General features: G+C 44.3%; 1 protein-coding gene across 1 annotated transcript; it reads right to left on the bottom strand.

Moving 5' to 3' along the window:
• Positions 1–723: 723 nt before the first annotated feature.
• Positions 724–5065, bottom strand: LOC121358036 (protein NDNF-like). The gene is made up of 3 exons (XM_041475886.1): positions 4878–5065; positions 3053–3177; positions 724–2075 (listed from the first exon to the last, which is right to left on the bottom strand). The coding sequence occupies exons 1-3, from the start codon at positions 5063–5065 to the stop codon at positions 724–726; spliced, it is 1665 nt and encodes a 554-aa protein (XP_041331820.1).
• Positions 5066–17951: the final 12886 nt, after the last annotated feature.

The raw sequence follows: 17951 nt of genomic DNA on the forward strand, positions 1-17951 counted from the left end.
CCATGGCAAGATTCCTCAATTGCTGCTTTCCTCTGAGGGCAGTAGCACAGCAGTGTATTTGTACACTCCTGAGGAAAGCCAGATCCAGAACCAGTTCCTGGCCTGAATTTTGTCTGCTTCTTACCAAGGACTTTCTCTGTAGGAATGAAACCAAGCAAGCATGCAGGTAATAGGGGAAGATGTAGTTCAGCCTGCTTTACTCAATGTGTGGAGCTATACATCAGTTCCACTGCTCTTTCAATTTTTCCTTCCTTGTTCAAGCAGTGAGGAATCTGTTTCTCAAGAGCAGTCTGATTTGTGAGGTCTCTCAGTTCCTCATTAGCTGCATGAGTTATAGAAAGTGGAAAACTCTCTGGGACTTGAGAAATGATGTGTGCTTCATGTGAGGCATTTCCCCATCACTTCTGTGCTGGATTTCAGGAACATTTTAGGTAACCAGTCTATTTCTCATGGGTACTCTTGGGCTATTTTATTTCCATGTGTATGAGTTTGTTTCACAACTCTGTTTTTAATGTTTGAATGAGACAAGGAAAGAAAAAATGCACCCCACCTTACCCAGGAGAGATGATGTGTAATCATCTAAGATGTGTTTTGCTGTAGAATCTTACAGCTTTAAAATTTTTTGTTGTCAGCATATTTCAAACTTCAGGGGCTCTGACTTGGATTGATGTAGATTTCGATACTACCTGCATTCACTCACTTCAAAACTTCCATTCAAAATCTTCAACATTTTTTCCTGGTCTTCACAACTTTGCTGTGATATCTGACAGGGATGCCAGATGGCCCAAAGAGATAAACATCAAACAAGTAGAGTGTCCCTGCCTCCAGCCCCTTGATGGTCTCTGTGGTGACAGCTCGCTGGAGGTTTAGGTCATAGAAGTACTTGCACAGCACTTTCTCTGATTTGGGCCGAGATTCAGGCCCAGAGCACATGTCTGCACTCTGCAGCTCCCTCCAGATCTGATCCTCCTCAATCCTTTTTCTGTACACACAGTACTTGCTCTCCTCTTGTGTTCCCAGCCAGGCAATGGTCACAGACCTGCATGTTCTCAGTTTACTGAAGGATTTGATTTTTAAGCTCTCTGGAAGAAGTGGGAATAAGGGCTTGTGGAAATGGGGGGATGCCAGTACCTTCACAGAAGAGTTAGATTCCTCTGTGGACCTCAGCTGCACTGAATAGGTGTCCAGCAGCTTTCCCTTCAGGGAGAAATACCTCAGCCCAGAGAGATTTTCTGATGCCACTGTTTTGCCGTTTCTTGTTATGTGAACCCGTATTTGACCCCGACACAACTGAAAGGTGAAGTGGATTTTCTTGTGCCTCGCCTGGTACTGCAGACTGTAGAATTTCTGCTTTTTCCCATCCAGGACCACATGAATCACTTTGCCATCTTTCAGCTCTGTCACCTTGGGCTCAGGTTCTTCCAGGGTCCTGGCGAATGTCCCGGTGTATGCGGCGCTGGCGTTTGTGAGGAGATTGACAATAAAAACATCAAAGTAATACTGAGTGCTGGGGCTGAGGTTGGGTACTGTGTAAGTGTTCTTGGTGCCCATGCACACCTGCCTGACTTCCCCACTGCTGACTTTGTTGATGATGCTCAGTTCGCTGTTGGACAATATCATCACCTGCTGTGGCTCCAGAAGGTACGGAGAGAGGGACAGAGCTAAGGTGGGTGGCAGCTTCATTCCAGACGATCTGATGGCTGTCTCAGCAGCACACAAGCTCTTGTAGTTGTGCTTTTCATTAACTAGGAGACAGTACTGGATGCTTTCCCTGTGCTGCAAGACAGAAGGGCTGTGTTTCCAGGCCAGAGTCACCGTTGTGTGGCCGATGCCGATGACATCGATGCGTGGATCCGCTGGCAGCTCTGGGTAGAGGTGCCCAGAGGTGGTGTCAGTTGTAAGGTACACAGTAATGTGTGTGTCCCTCTCCGTGGATAAGAACTCGAGCAGGTAAAGGGCAGAATGGGAAGACATTCCCATGTAAGTCTCTACAGAATTTCCCTTGTAGTTGAAGATAGTGGACACCATGCTTGAAGCCTTGTTAGATTTGGAGACCTCTTGTGTAGCATGGTCACCTGCAGGCAAAAGGCAGACTTGTAATTTCTGTTGTAAAAGATGTGAAATAAAGCACATCGTGCAAGTTTTACTGTTAGATAACATTATATTTTCTTATTGAAAGCAGCAATTATAACTAAAAATATGTTTTAGCAAAAATATGTTGCTACTGGCAATTTATTAAATTAAAATTTGAGAAGCTTTTATTTTAGCAGTGCAGCTGTAGAATTATGTTTTCAAAAACACTGTAATTATGAAACCACAACTTGCAAAAGCTTGGCTTGTATCGTGCCTGATGCCCCTACAATTTTCTTCTTCTATTTGCTGTCTCTCAGGGTACTTTAAGGAGACTCATTATTTCTATGATAGGTTTTTTTTCTTTGGATTAGTTTTAGGCCATTGTCTCATAAAGAGGGAAAACATAAATTCAAAGGAATATAATTTGAACTCCTTAGGTGTACCTGCTGCAGGTAAGGACTTGACAATGGCAGCTTTTAGATTTTTAGTTTGAAAAATTAATTTAAAAAATCATGCAAGAGAAAGGAATTGCCTTTTAGGGTAAAGGCAGTATAGCACCCACTGCCATGGTAGATGTGGCAAGAATAAATGGGTAAATCTTCTCTGCTTCATGTGGGGAGCAAATGGTAGTCTCAAGTGACCTAAGCCACAGAAAAATAACTGAGGCAGTAGAGGGAAATTCAGCCCAGTACCAAGAGCTTATGAAGTTGGTCTGTTTGTGCAGCCTGGAAGACCTGCAGTTGTTCATAAATATTAACCTTAGATGTAGAAATTTTAACATCTAATCCTTAATTTATTTGTGTTGAGGGCAAGATCTGATGGGTTTCCATGTTTCACCCATGGAAACCAGGTTAGTCCATGGCGATTTAAAGGAGGGAACCACAAATTGTGTAGGCTTGTGGGAGATTTCCTATAACACCGTTATCTATGAGTAACTTTTGCTTTCTTTGCCTCTGCTTAGGCAGGCTGAAGGCCTTACCTGGTGCTGCTTTTCCTGGTGGAGACTTGTACACAAGTATGCTCCACTCAATGGGAACATCACAGGGTGTCACTGTTATTGAGAAAGGGGCAAGGGTCCTGCCCTCTTCCAAAACAAAGTAGTACCTGTAAATGTGAATAGAAATAGAGGCAATGCATCATTCAGGTTCAGGTTTGCCCAAAACTCCTTGTAATCAGCTACTCTGGTGTGGATCACTTTGCTCTGAGTAGAAATGACAGTTTTCTGAGGTGCGTCCACACAAAGGGATGATGAGTGTCTGCAGTCTTCAGCTGTGGGAAGAAAACAGGCTGTGGAGTATTTTATTTTTTAAATCCACATGTATTTCCTGAAAAAGGCAGTATTTTTCCCTCTGAGTATTTTTTCCGTGCTTTAGGTAAACACTGTATCTCATCCTTAGCTGGTTATTTTGGGGATGGATGTGATTTAGCTGACTGCCTTTTCCATAACCACCTGCTGCCAGTTCTGCCTTGACTGCCTTTGTGTCAGAGGCTGCTATACCTGAGCACCACAAAGTGCCATCAGTCTCTTTGCTCAGGTTTTGATTCCTGCCTTGAAAAAGCCCAGCCTCCTGTCTTGCTCTGTTTTATTTCTGTTGGTTTTATACAGGCTGTATAATGTATGGACTTGGCCATAAAATGTTTGGATTTGGGTGCCTCGCTCTGCACTTCAGTGAAGGCGATTGGCAATCCAAGGGTTTTTTTGCTGTTCACCAGTGAGACAAGCACAGTCACTATGGATAGACCCTGTCAGCCTGGAGGTGTGGCTTACTTTCAGGGCATGGCTCCTAGGCCAGAGTGGAGCTTCACTGGAATCAGTTCCACATTCTTGAGTCTTTTTCTCTCATCCAAAGCTTGTCCTCTCTTGTCTTGGATCCTGTTTGGATGACTGGGGTTCAAAAGAACCTTCCTGATCATGCTAAACTACTTCCTAATTGCAGTCTTAATGTTACGTCACAAGAGCACAGAAAAACTCCCTTTTCTTTGTTTCAATACCCCTTGTTCTTTAACTAGGAGAGCTCCTAGTTCTGTTCTTGTGAGCATGGTCTCGTTATATAACATGTGCCACGTTCCAGTTTTTCTGTGCAATGCACATGAAGGCTGAGCAATCTGGCTCACCCTCTGCTCCATGACCACTCGGGTGTGTGTCAAAATCTATTTGCTGGGCTCTGTCCAAAGTGCATCTCTTCCCAAACAAACAGATTGATCTTTGCTACCCAGATGCAGTGCCAGTTGTAATATCTAGATCACCTACATATCTGGGTATGGCAGAAGACTTTGCAGATATTTTGGAAAGGTGAAGAATGTGGAATTTCCACATGCAAAGCACCTTTGATCTTAATAAGTTGTACTGCCACTCAGCAAAAACACTTTCAGTGTGCAGGACAGTGGCAGATTTCCTGATAAGAAAACTCTCTGCAGGTATTCTGTTGATTTTTGGGGTAGTGAATTTGCTAGGTAAAATGTTTGTATTTCACCATGAATGTGGGATGGCTGCAGTCTCTGCAGACCTGAAGGTGGGCTGTTTGTGACACAGCTGTTTGCTGCTGGACCCCACCCATCCTTATCAGTTCTGCTGCTGCTCTGAAGCACAGAAAGCTGCTGAAATGTGTACAGGAATCTAAATTTCATCTCAGAGGTTCATTCCAGATGCTGGGCAGTGTAACAACACTTGAGGAGTGGGGCATTTTTCTGGCATTTCAGTGCACACTACAGAGCCCTGCAGGTACACAGGGATTCTTTGCTTATCCTGGTGCAATTCCCAGTGACATGGGGATGTATCTGAGGAGTGGCTGATTTGCTCTTACCTTTTGGGTATGTCCTTCAGCAGGTGAACTGTAGTTTCCTTACCATCTGCAAGTATCAGGGAATGGTAGAAGTTGAAGAGATTGCTCTTGAAGCTCTGTTGGGAGCTGGTGGTGTGTGCTTTTATAGAATGGCACAAACAAGTTGCCATGAGAAGATGGAGAGGAAGATAAAGCCAGAGGCAGGACATCTTCAGTACTGCAAAGTGGGGTGACAAAAGTGAACAGAAATGGCTGTCATAGGAAATAATGTGACCCTCTCTTTCTGTGCCTTTCCTGGTGTTTGTTATAATCCCAGCAAGCCAAGCATTCCAATAGTGCAAGTCTCCATTTTGCTGAATTCTTCAAAAATCACAGAAATATTCCTCAGAGGATATCTCTGCAAAGATTTAATTGCAGAAACTGCTATGGAGTCTTTGATTAGAGGGAAAAAAAATGGAGTCAATGCAGCACAAGTGCAGCATGACAATTATTCAAAAAAGTCTTTTTACTGCTGTCAGAATGAGTGGAAAGCCACATTGAAAAGATTTTTTTTCTATTTTGTGATGTTCGCTTACTAAATTTCAAGGCTGAGCTATTTGTAATGGAGCTGTCCCTTTAAAACTCTCAGGAGGTCCCTATGTCCCAAGCGCTGCTTCTGGTGTTCTATCAGAGGTCACTGAATTTTTATTTTGTCCGCTGGGACAGTAAGCATGTGTAGATAAGAGGATCATTGTAACTTATCCAGAGCTGTGTAAGATACTGTTTGGTCAAAGGTGGAGAATCTTGGATAAGAATCCCTGAACTGGTACTTAGATTTTAAGCTCTGTGGATCTCATTTGGAAGAAGGCTTTATCACTGTAGGGCAGTAATCTTGTTCTTAGATTTTTGTGTTGCTTATAATTCTCACACCTGCATCATTTCCAGCCTGCCTCAGCATTTGCTGCTCACTGGAACTGTAACAACTGTCTTGTACTCACTCTGGCAAGAGATTTTTAAAAAATCACTTATGTCCCATTTTTCAACAGCCCTTATTATCAGCTTGGACTCTATGAAAGAAAAGTACAAAACCAGTCCCCAGCAAATACTGACATTATTTAAACTGCTGTGTGCACTGCCCAGAGCTTCACAGTGGAGGAGGCTCCAGTTAGGACAGGGAACTTTGGCAGTGCACTGTGTGCAGTTATTGATTATAACTTACAGCTCCTTTGTCTGCCACATCCAGTTTCAGAAAGTGTGGAAAGGGCAGAGACCTTTAATACAGGTGCCAGCTGTAGCTCAGGGATTTGGAAAGCAGAGGGAGCTCTGTGTGCAAGATCCCTTTTTTGAGGAAAAAGTAGCTTATTGCATCTTACAAAAAGGAGCAAAGATCCTGGTTAAATCTGATTATTGGCTGGTGAGGGGAGAAAAAGTACAAGACAAAGGCTCAGTTCTTTGTAATTTTCATTTCTTTCTGAGATCAGCTCTTTCCCCATAGTGCCTGTAAAAGTGTGGAAGATTTTAGGCAGTCAGATCTCCAGTTCAGAACACCCGCTGTCCATTGCAGTTAAAGTGGCGACTTTATAAAAGGATCCCTTCCTTTTTAAATCCATTTCAAACATACATCTAAATACAACATTGAATACATCTTTAGGTTTTTCTGTACAAAATCTGGGATTCCCATAGTCAAGCACATCCTTAGTATCAGTGAGATGATTATGGAAATTATGGTTACCAGGTCATCTGAATGTCCCTCTCAACAGCCAGAAAAAGTTGCTTAATTCATTGCCTGTTTGTACTATTTTAGCACTTGGCTGAATGCGGGCTTAAGCAACCATCTGAACAAGTTGAAAGAATAGATAAGATTTCCATATCAATTCCATTTTACTGCTCTTATAATAGAGCTTTTCCTTATGACTCTGAGTCACTTTGCCACTTGGTTATTCCTCTAGTCTAATTATATCTTACAGATTTAAAATAGAACCCCAAATATTTTGCTTTACCTTTGACAGTGGAATCTGAGTTGCTCTGTGCTTTGGAGAGGATTAAAAAAACCTCTTTCTGCTGCTTAAATGACAGGATCTTGCAAACCATACTGATACCACAGCAGCTCAGCTTTTCTTGTCCAGGAAAACAAACAAACCAAGTGATCAACAAACCTATAATCAGCTTATCCCAAAGAGAGCATCATCCCAAAGGCTATTTTCACTCAATTAAACAAACAATATATTCTCAGACTATTGGAAATATGTTACACAAAAAATACTGTACTTACCTATTTTGTTCCTGGCTGGATGATCCTCAGACCGCTCACTTTCTTTGCCAAAAAAAGCATAAAAGAACATAGACTTTTCAGATCTCTGTAGGCAGATGAAAATCAAAACTGTGCAACCAGTCTAACAGGACAGAACTGATTTTTCCATATGGCTCCTGAACAGACATAGCAACTGAAATGCTTGCAGTCCTTCAAGAAAAGTAAAATAAAAACCAAAGCCACAGCAGGGTTTTGGTGCTTTCTTCAGCTGGGTGTTTTCAAAGGTTGTTTTAAACTTGGCCAGTTGTGCAGCCTCGCAGGTGCTGACTGCTGTCCCCTCAGCTCCTGGGGCTGCTCCTGCACCGAGCGTCAGCCAGGCTGCTCCTGCAGCCTAATCCAGCGCTGCCTGCCCGGGGAGCAGCTCGGTGAGGAGGGGGGGTGAGATGGAGAGAGGAGCAGACACTGTTAACCCTTGTCAGCCCTTCATCCAAGCCAGCCAGGGGTGCACCAGTCTCCTCCAGAGAACTACTTTTGCGTTAGCAGTGTGATTGCTCTCCCAAGGAGGGTGTGATCTCCCTGCCCTCTGCTCTGCAGAAGCTCCAGGTAATTTCAGCTGTGCTGAGTTTCTGCTGGGGTGCTTTATGGGCCCAACAAGTGCTGACCTAAAGCAGGGAAGGTGAAAAAAAGGTGCAAGGGAGAGAATGCTCCGTGTTTTTAAAGCAGACTGGAATTAGCAATGCTTTGAAGGCTGTCAGAAATCTGCTGAATAGAGCTGAGCAGTTTTCTTGGCTTAGAGAGGCTGTGTAAGAAAGAAACTGTGAAAGCGTCTGGGCTGGGGGAGCATTTCTGTGGCTGAGGGAGGAGGCAGCAGAAGGGTGCATGGGAAGTGGCTCACAGCAAGCCAAGCACTTGCTTGTTGGGGCTACAAAGCAGTTGTAGCAAAGCCATGGCTCTTTTCAGGCCACTCCTGCTGAGTGAGAGCAGAGTATGGCCAGGATTCACAGACTGCTCGTACTTCTTGGCCTGGGCTGTCAGCAGAGATGCCCTGGGATTGGTCCTGTGGGGATGCCTGCTCAGAAAGGCAAGCCCCAGGAAGCTGCATGAGCTTCCAGGCAGGGGACAAAGGCAGAATATTGTAGAGAGGCTCTATTTTTAAATAAAGTCTCTCGTCTAGTGTTTGAAGAGTGGCTGGCAGTAACCCTTTATTACTGTCTCCCTGATTCAGAGTTAGATTGTTTAAGCCGTCCCAAGACTAAAAGTTTGCTAAGAAGAAGGGAGATAAGGGAGAAGTAGAAAGTAGTTTCAACAGATTTTGCTTAGCAGATCCTTCTGAAAATGTAAATTTGCTCATCAGCTGATGTAAGAGAAATATTTACAGTGCAGAAGATGGTAGGAATAATTAAGGTGGTCATCAATTTTTTTTTGCTGAAAAGTTTTGCTGAGCAACTGGGCTTTTAAAAAGGGACAGCATGTGGGAGCCTTGATACAGGTATGATCAAGCTGTTGGTTTGATACAGATACTGTATGATCAGGGTATTGGCACTGTGGAGCTATGAGGGGGCACTGCTGGATGTATGCTGGAAAACTGGCACAAGCAGGATAAATGGTAGACAGGGTCTGCCAGACAAACCATCATTCTGGTGTGAAATGCAGCCCAGGTCAAGTCTGTGTGACAGATCTGGGAACTAATGAAAATGTGAGCACCTAGCCAGAGCCAAAGTGTTTCCTTAAAGGAGGAGAAGCAGAAGAGAAAGGTGTGGGTACAAAGTCCAGTAAGGTCCCAGAGCAGGCCTGGAGGAGGGAAATGTAGGTCAGATGAGGTGCATCAAAAATGTGCCCTGAAAACAGGACATGAAATTTATTTTCATAGAAAAAAATATTGGTCACAATGTAAGTGCAGGGTCTGCAGTCTGTTTTGTGGTGGGAATTTGGAGGGACTCGGGTGGAAGTCAGCAGGGAGGATTGTGAGCCAGCAACCAGTGCTAAGTAGGGATATCTCTGGGCAAATCCCAGAAGCAGATGTCACTCATGTCTGGTAAAATCCCTAAATCTGTACAGAGTGGATATGTTTGTTCTAGAATGGATGGACTCTCTGTCTTGTCCTCTCCAAACCTCCCCACTGCCATCAAAACAAACCATTAGCCTCAGCAAATTCAGCTTCCAGGGAAGGCAATGGGACTATTTCCTTTGGCCATCATTTCAGAGTTGGAAAACAAAAGCTTGAAGGAGCCCTCTGTCTCCCACTGAATAAAACACGAGCAAGGATGTCAGGTGAAAAAGGCTGGTGATGGTGTAAGTTTGGAAATAATCCAGTTCCTCTCTGGACAATTTCTCACGTACTTCCCATGTGTGTCTGCTGACATGCTTTGCTGGAGCAGAATCTGTGCTCATAAATTTTCTGAGAGGTTCACTGAAGCACTATCAAAGGGGAAAAAATATTCTCTATGGAGAAAGTTAAGAGCTAAATTCATGACTTGTGTAGCTTGACTGAACTCAGTGAAGTTACAACAGGGATAAATCAGTCCTTGATTTGGCAAAAAATAGGTACAATGGCCTTTTCAGTAGAAAAAGTCTGTAATGAGCAGGCTCTGCTCCCCTCAGAGCCAAGCTGGTGACTTCAGGAGGGCTGTTCAGAGATCCTACTCCTGTTCCAGCCCTGCTGCCCATCCACACCTTTCACAAATGTGAGAGATGGAGCACCTTTGACACCAGAGACTTATACTCAGTTATGTAGTGGCTCTGCTAGAAGATCAGTAATGCTGAAACAAAGGAGCTGCTTTCAAATGGGAGCAGAAAGCCAGACTCAGGGGTTCAGCTTGAAGCTCTCAAAGACACTTGAGATGTTAATTTCCTGGAACTGCAGTCCAAAGTTCTGCACTCAGGTGAGGGATTCTGCAGGCCAGGGGAGTGTCCTGCAGTCTTGGCAGCACTGTCCCACAGCAGGCCCTGCCTGCAGCATTTGGTTGCTGTTTCATGGCATGCCTTGCACAGGGATGGTTGTAGGTTCACCCCACAAAGCACAGCTCTGAGAATTGTATCACACTGCTGTACTTGGCAAGGAGATCAAAAAATGGACCATGGGTATTTCTGATAAAGAATTTCCCTGCCCTGGCAATGCTTCTTTGAGCTGGTTTGGTCACCTCCATCAGGAAACTGTCTGTGGGAAGGGCAAGGAGAGCTCCAGTCCTCGCTGTGCTCCAGGGCAGAGTGGGAACAGGGCAGCACTGTGTTCCATCCATCACCCAGCTGCATCAGCTCCTGGCTGTTAATTCTGGCAGCTCCCAAGCACAGACAGCTTCCCTGTGCCCCCAGCCCAGCCTAGGGAGTTCTGTTTCATGAAACTCTGTAAGCAAATTAAAAATGCATGGGGAAAGAGAAATCTAATCTTTCAGTTATGAGATGAGCAGTATGCTCCCTTTCTGTCTTTTGCACATGCACATATGTATTCTATCAACAACTGAGGCAGAATTGTTAGTCTTTGGCTCCCAGCTACCTGTCTGGCTGCAAAATGCCTTTTGAACTGATCTTCCTGTATAAACTACCTTCACAGCCCTGAGCAGAAGTAGCTATGGATGTCTAATGGGGGGAATTATAGCTTCCAAACATGTTCTGCCTTTTCAACAGCTTCAAGTTGCAATCTATTCCTCTTAGCAAAAGAATCTGACTTGCCCTTATGGCTATGGTTTGGGGGATGCAAATTTATGTAAAAATCTCCTCCCAAGTGGAAAGGTTGTCCAAATTATTGCTTGATAGTTACTGGGGCCAGTATGTCCTTGTTGAGTTCATGTACTTCTGGTTAGAATTATTTCTCAAAAAATATCATTCTAGACACACAGCTGGGCTCCAGAAAGAATCACACTTTCCTTTGAAGCTGTGAAAGTCAATCCTAAGCAAAAGTCTGGCACTTAAAACCTACTGAGGGTATTTTAGTGGGGCAGCTGCTTTTATTTCTTCCAGGTTTTGTCAAATCCTGGCAATGCAAAGGACTGTCAAATGAGAAAAACCCTAAGTCTGTTCCTATTCAGAGGCATTAATAAGCAGGAGAGACAGGGAGTTGCTGCTAAGTCAAAAGCAGACTTGAACTTTTCCTGCAGCCCAGACCCAGGTGAGAATACGGGAATAGGTTTTTTAGGGTGGCTTGTCCTGGCAGTACATAGTGGGTTGAAGGATAAAAAGCCAGTGATCTCCACTTTGGACCTGTAGCTCCTGTTATGGGATGTCTGTGTTGAAAAGTTCTCCAGGGAATGATACAGTGATAATTGTTATCTACTAACATTACTTGAGTTTTCCCTCAACAGTCTCTCTCCAGTATAAAACGCTGGCAATTGAAAAGGATCTTTTTTTGTTGCTGTTGAAACAAAACAGGGTCTTGAAGGGTGTTTTAGTGTCCAGCAAAATAAATATTACAGACACCTGATTGCTCCTCACTGTTCTCATATTCCATATTTTCAAGAATGGTTGTAATTGCTCAGATGAGTCTGTCAAGAAATGATAGATATGATGTAGAGGTTATCTCTGTGCAAAGTTGATTTTGCAGGATGTGAGAGATTGCTTCTGAGGTTAGTATATCCAACTTTATGGGAAAATTCCTTATTTATAGGGTAAATTTGTTCTTCCATGAGTGTAAATTCAGTGCAACAGAAAGATCTTCAAGTACTCAGCTAGAAGTCAGTATTAATTACATTGACAGCTTCTGTATGAATTAAAGAGGAAAACATATTGAAAGTCCTGAGCTGCTACTTTAATTTCCTTTTACTATAGCCCCTAGGCTTCCAGGATTTTAAGTTAAGTCCTGTTGAATAATTCCTTAGAAAACACCTACAGAATTCCCTAGAAGTCATCAAACAGCATAACAGTTTGGTCAGCTATGGAAAAAATAAGGTGATATTTGTGGCTTAGCTGAAAACTGCTGGTTATCTCAGCTAAGAAAGTCACAGGCAGAATGGAGTGGTGCTGTCTGTAATTGGTACACTGTTCTAATAGAATAGTCCTGTATTTTGTTTTTAGCTACAGTATTGTTGGCTTTATATGGCAAAGGATTAAATTTGTATAAATAGAACTAATCCAGCCTGGTAGACAAAGAGTATCCAAGTGTTTCCTGTGCTGGAGGTTCTGAAGTGTTGGGTCACTCCTTTCAGTGTCAGGTTAGAGAGGGGTAGGGAATGCTGAGCAGCCAGACTGTTGTTCTTAAAACCAGCAGGGGCCTGCTGACTTTCATGCATCTTTCAATGCTCTCTGATCCTGTGCAACTCCATAAGATGTTTAAAAACACCTTCATCTGACCAAGAGGCCTTTCATCTCCTAGGTGCTGGTTTCATTTACAGCATTTCACTTTCCTCTGGGGCTGCTGGGGCCCTCCCTCCATTGCATAGCCAGGAGAGCTTGCAAACAGCCCCACTTTCCACCTACAGCACTGAGCAGTTTTTCAGGAGGATGTGATTATTGGTCCTTGCTTTGTTTGACCCCATGGGCTACACCAGTTTGCTCCTGAGAGCTTTAAAACAAAACCTGCCTTTTGCAGCACGGGAAAGCAGCCTGCATTCATCTCCCTGTGCAGACCTCCTCTCTGCTGGCTGGCACAGGAGGAGTTAACCACTGTCCTCTTTTCTGCCTTTGCTGGCTGGAGTCACTGGCATCCCATCTGGTCCAGGCTGTCCAGAGCTCTTCCCAGCGTCCTCTGGGGAAGGCACTACAATATCCAGGAATTTTAACAATCCTAAACAGATTGGGGGCCACATATGGATGAAAATGATTAGATTATAAGAAATCCAATCACATTTGCTGCCCTAGCTGTATATTTTTAAGCATTTGAGATCAGGCTTTTTGCTCAATTACAAATATTTCACATGCAGCATAGATAAAGTCATTATGTTTGTCTCTCCAGCTTGTCCCCAGAGGAATAATATTGATTTTAATGTTTGATTGGAGGAATTTAATGAATAAAATCTGCCACTTTGGTCATAAATCATCGTTCTGTTCATGATAATCAGACTGCAGAGAAGGAACACTGAACATGATCATACTTAGGTCTATAGGAGGGGAAATGTACTCTTCATGCTTTTTTCTGCCTTGTTTACTCCAGTGTGGGGTTTCTTTTCTGTTCAGTTAAAAAGAGATGGATATTTCATGGCAGGCCTTAGCAATAAGAGTTAATTTCTGTGAAACAATTTTTTGTTTAGCAGTGTCCTCAGCTGCGTGGAAAGCACCTTCACACTCCCATGAGCACCTCCAGGCCAGTCTGTTTCCTGTTCTTTGCACTCATTCCTTGTGGTCCTCCATAACTCCAGCACCTCGGAATGCTGTGCTTGCCCCATCTGCTCCTCAGCTTACCTGTCTCCTTTTCCTCCCTGGCTGTCACCTGCTCCTTTCTCATCTTTGCATGGAGTTGGTAAATGCACACACCAAGGGGCAGGAATACAGGTCCTCCCAAACTTGTAGAAAACCTTGCAAAACGACCAATGCAGGTTTTTTTGTGCAAAGGGAAACTTAAAAGGTCACCAAATAGCAGAAGAACGCCCTGGGGAATGCTCATAGTGGAAAGAGGGAGCTAGCTGCTCTGGTTCTGCTTGCTTCCCTTCCCATAGACCAAAAGTTTTGCCCGGGGTGAGTTTTCCACTTAGAAAGTTTTATTTTAAGAATTGTCTTGCTAATTCTTATTTTGATGTCTTGGATAAGATGTTAAGTCCTCAAGCACCCCCTGAAGGAAGCAGCCTGCCAGGCTCTGGAAAGTGGGGAATGCTCTCCTAGGACAGTCTAAAAACCTCAGAGAGCTTTATCTGGCCCCTGACACTGGCCTGCATCAGAATTCTTAGCAGGAGGTTATGCTATAGCATAGTAGCACACCTAGGACCAGTGATTAACAGCAGTGGCTGCAGCCAGCTAATGCTTCAGGGCCTCTGTGAAAATCACACTGTTGATTTAAAAAAAAAAATAAATTAAAATTACTGCTTTAAATTTACAAGCTACTTTATAGACTCATTAATTTTTCATGGGGGAAGGATAAATGAGTGGCTGGGGAGGAGGTCAAAATATGCTATTTACACTTAATTTATAAATTATGAACTTGAAAGCTGACACTTTATGGTGCTTGTATCATTTCATAATGAAATGGAATGAATCTCTCTGCCTCTGTGCTGGATCTGGCACAACATTAACATTTATGCTTGTGGGCAGTTCTGAGCAGCAGTGACTGAGCACAGCTCAGCCCTTTGGTGGAACAGGGATTTCCTTGGCATTTCCCTTGTGCTCCCTCTTTCCTATGGCAGGTGTTTGACCTCACATTGTGCAGATTGCAGGTTATCCTTTAGAATCCCAGAATGGCCTGGATAGCAAAGGTGACTCTGTCCTGACTCCAGAACCACATGGCTCCATCTCCACCCCTGTGGAAAGACCCCACTAAATCACCCCACGAGGCCTCTGCAGCTCAAAGGAAAACTAGGATGGCTGCAGTGGCACAGTCTGAGCTGTCCAGGGCAGGGATAAGAGATTGTCCTTTCTGTGCCTCTGCTGTATTCAAGTGACCCCCCGTCCCCATGGCCAAGGTCCTCTGACAGGAGGTGGTGGCACTGCAAGGGCAGGACCACAGAGGATTTGGGGAGCCCCCAAATGATGACCCTTCCCATGAAGCTTCCTGAGGCTGGGTTTGCCCTGAAACAGAGCTGTGTGTGCAGGGAAGGTGCAGCCAAAGCTCAGGGGGGACTCAGTGCTCTCCCTTTGCTGACACAGCTACTGGTGTGACAGACTGGGTCTGTGTTAAAATACTGTCCCTGACATTGGGACATTAGCTCTGGTGGTGTCCAGCTTTTCAGATTTATTCCTAACAGTGGCCTCATTTATGTTACCACTTGGCCAGTGGCTGGTTTTGCTGAGACTCATCTTTAGCTTTCAGAGTGAAATTAAATTTTTACCACCTTGTTAGTGCTCCCTATGAGTGTACAGCTTTCCAGGGAGCTGCTTGGAGTAGGACTCAGGAGCTGGATTTGGTGATCCTTGTGGGTCCTTCCAATTCAGGATATCCTATGGTTCTGTGGCTGCCTCAGCAGAGAGTGGTTTGAAAAGCCTGTCCCATGACTGATGTCCTGCACTGGCAGCCCCTTGGCTTCTTGCTGCCATGCCCAGTTTCCTTTTGGGGGTTCAGGAAATGTAATGCCAAACCATTTCAGGAAGAAGTTTCCTCAAAGGTTTGAAGAGGAGTTTGTCAGAGGAGTGATCATCAGAAATCCTTGAGCTTTACTTCTCCGTCTGTGAATTTAATTTAGTGTCTTGGTCCTTCCCTACATGGAACTGTTCTTGGCTTGGGTCAGACTTGATTCTAATTTATGTCTGTCTAATACTAGGATGGATACTGAGAGTAAGGTTCCTAACATTGTGACATTGCCAGAATGTTGGCATCTGTAAGCACATCTGGACTATATGTCAATTGACATTCAGTTGTATTTTCTTTGAGCAATGATGACAGATTTCTTGTTGCTGGATTTCACCAGCCATAAAACAGCTTATCCATAAGCATGGCTCACCCTGTGCCATAGGAAGCAAACCCATTCCCTGTTTTTGACATTCCCTGCATCTTTTATGTGGAGTGCTGTTGGTGTTTAGATGCTGTTTTTCCGCCAGGCTGTTGGGATCTTATTTTTATGTTACAGCCCAGAGTGAGAGGGGAGCTGGGGGCTGTGTCTGACCATTCCACATGGGGAAAAACCAGATTTCATTGCTCTGAAGGCACAGGATTGGGACCAGGCTGATGATGGGATGTTCCTGTCACAGAAGGGGCTCCTCTGTGGAAGCTAACATGGAAGTCAGCAGGAGGAAAAAGGCATGTGGACCAAGATGTGCTGGTCCACAGGGTAAACAGCAGGCAATCCCTGAGCTTGTGGAGGAGAAAAAGGAACAGAGCTTCAGGAGGTGTTTAATTTTCCAAGCAGACATTGCACTAGGAAGAGTCAGGGTCATAAGGCAGGCTCAGGATGTCTCTCCTCAGGAGCAGCTTCCTGCTTCTCTTCAAACTCATTTAGGCTTGGAAAAACAAAAGTGCTGCTCCAGATGGCAGGGGTAGCACTGTCTGTGACATGGAGAGGGGCTGCTCTCTGAGGGCCAGGGGGATGAGGGGTGAATAGGGAGCCAGGAGGTCAGGCAGAGGAGGGAGTGGGAACAGCCACACCATTTTAGCTCCAGGTCACTGCCTCCAAAGGCTGGGGCTGGCAGGTGGGGGAGCATTTTGGCAGCCAGATCTCTTGGCTGGAACAACGTGCACGGCTGTGTGATCTGTTCTGTTGTTTCCACAACCTGGCATTACAAAGGCCAAAGAATAAAAATGTGTCCCCTCTCACCTGGCTTCTGGGGTGAGCTTGTCCGGCATATGGTATCCCAGATTTATAGTTCTGATTTATGGGAATAAATCCCCTTTTCCCAGGGGATGAGAGGAAGAGTCAGAGAAGTAGAATTAGCAACTGCTGGGAAACGAGTGATCAATGTCCACTCTGGGAGGGAACACTGCTGACCAAAACTGCTCCCAGCAGTATTGTCAGGGAAGCCACAGCCAATTCCTAGAGGAATTAATTTCTTCATAATTGTCTTTAATGAGCATCTTTATCATGCTAGCTGAGTGATTGCTCTGCTTCCAGCAGGGAACTTCTGCTAATAGATTAAAAATGTTTTTTCACTTCTTTATGCACCTGACTTATCTCATGGAGAAAAAAATCTCATGGGAAATCTCAATGTAATCTCACCTGCCTTATCTCATGGGAAAAAAAATCTGAAAATGCATCTTGGCTCAGAGAAAAATGCTAAAAGAAAGTTGGAGGAGAAAGGTGGGGAAGTAAAAGTGGATTTTCTCAAAGAATCTACTTGGAAATACAGAGTAGGTTGTCAGTGAAATGCATCCAAGGGATAATGCCTCTCTGCCATCATATTTCAAGTACAAGACACAAGGAAATGAAATTCACCTTCACACTCCAACATGCCAATCTGATCCAGCCATGGATGGAAGCAAAGCCAGGGAATGCATGCTGCAGCCATATGAAGACATGAAAACTAACAGGCAGCTGAGGAAAGTCAGCAGTCTAAATGGTCAACACAAATGAGCTGTTATTTGGGCCAAGCTGGCTTTGTTCCTGGCTTTCAGAAGCCCACACATGAGCTCTCTGAACCTGGGAGCAGATGATCAGGTTAGCTCCATTGTGCTTTTATGAACCAATTCAAAAAAGTATTTTCAAAGTGCTGTTGGGTTTTTTTTTTTTTTTAATATAAATGTCACACCTTTACAGAGCGACCCCATTTTCCTTTCTTCCTAACAACAGTAAAAGTGCTGGAGGGCCTCAGTCTGCAAGTGCTGCTCATGAATTATTAACAAGGCTTCTCCTGCCAGGGAAGTTATGCACAGGGTGAGTGGTTATGGAGCTGAGCCTTTGGCCCAGGGAGCCCATTCTGCCTTAGAAAGGTGCTGAGAATGTGCTGGTAACTGCACATTTTAAAAAGCCAATTAAAAAATGATTAGTGCCACAAACAGCACAGCCTGACCAGAGGTGGGCCCCTCCTCTTTGAGACAGAAACCCCCAATACACACATTTTCATCATCTCTGTGTAGCTGCTGAACTCACAAAAGGGGCTGAGAAATCTGGCGGTCTGACCACATATTTTCCACTTATGAAAATGAAACGTGTGCGACCATTTCTCCAAGCTGCCTTGAGAGTATCCTACCTATTAACTTTGCACATAAGAGATTTCCCTGAGATTTTCCACTTCTCTGAAAACCCTTTCCCACGTTGGCAGTTCCCACAGGAGGATCTGAGGCTGCAGCTCCCTTCATTATTTGGGAAGCCTGAGGGGGAGGTAAGTCAGTACTGCTATGCAGGGAGAGCACAGGTGCA

This window comes from Pyrgilauda ruficollis, unplaced genomic scaffold, assembly GCF_017590135.1.
Source record: "Pyrgilauda ruficollis isolate IOZ18807 unplaced genomic scaffold, ASM1759013v1 scaffold11, whole genome shotgun sequence".
In the NCBI taxonomy this organism is placed as follows: Eukaryota; Metazoa; Chordata; class Aves; order Passeriformes; family Passeridae; genus Pyrgilauda; species Pyrgilauda ruficollis.

Coding starts and splice junctions, on each gene's coding strand:
- LOC121358036 (XM_041475886.1), bottom strand. CDS start 5,065: ATGTCCTGCCTCTGGCTTTATCTTCCTCTCCATCTTCTCATGGCAACT. Junction 3,178..4,877: donor CTGAAGGACATACCCAAAAG/GTAAGAGCAAAT, acceptor TCACATTTACAG/GTACTACTTTGTTTTGGAAG. Junction 2,076..3,052: donor ACCAGGAAAAGCAGCACCAG/GTAAGGCCTTCA, acceptor TTTTGCCTGCAG/GTGACCATGCTACACAAGAG.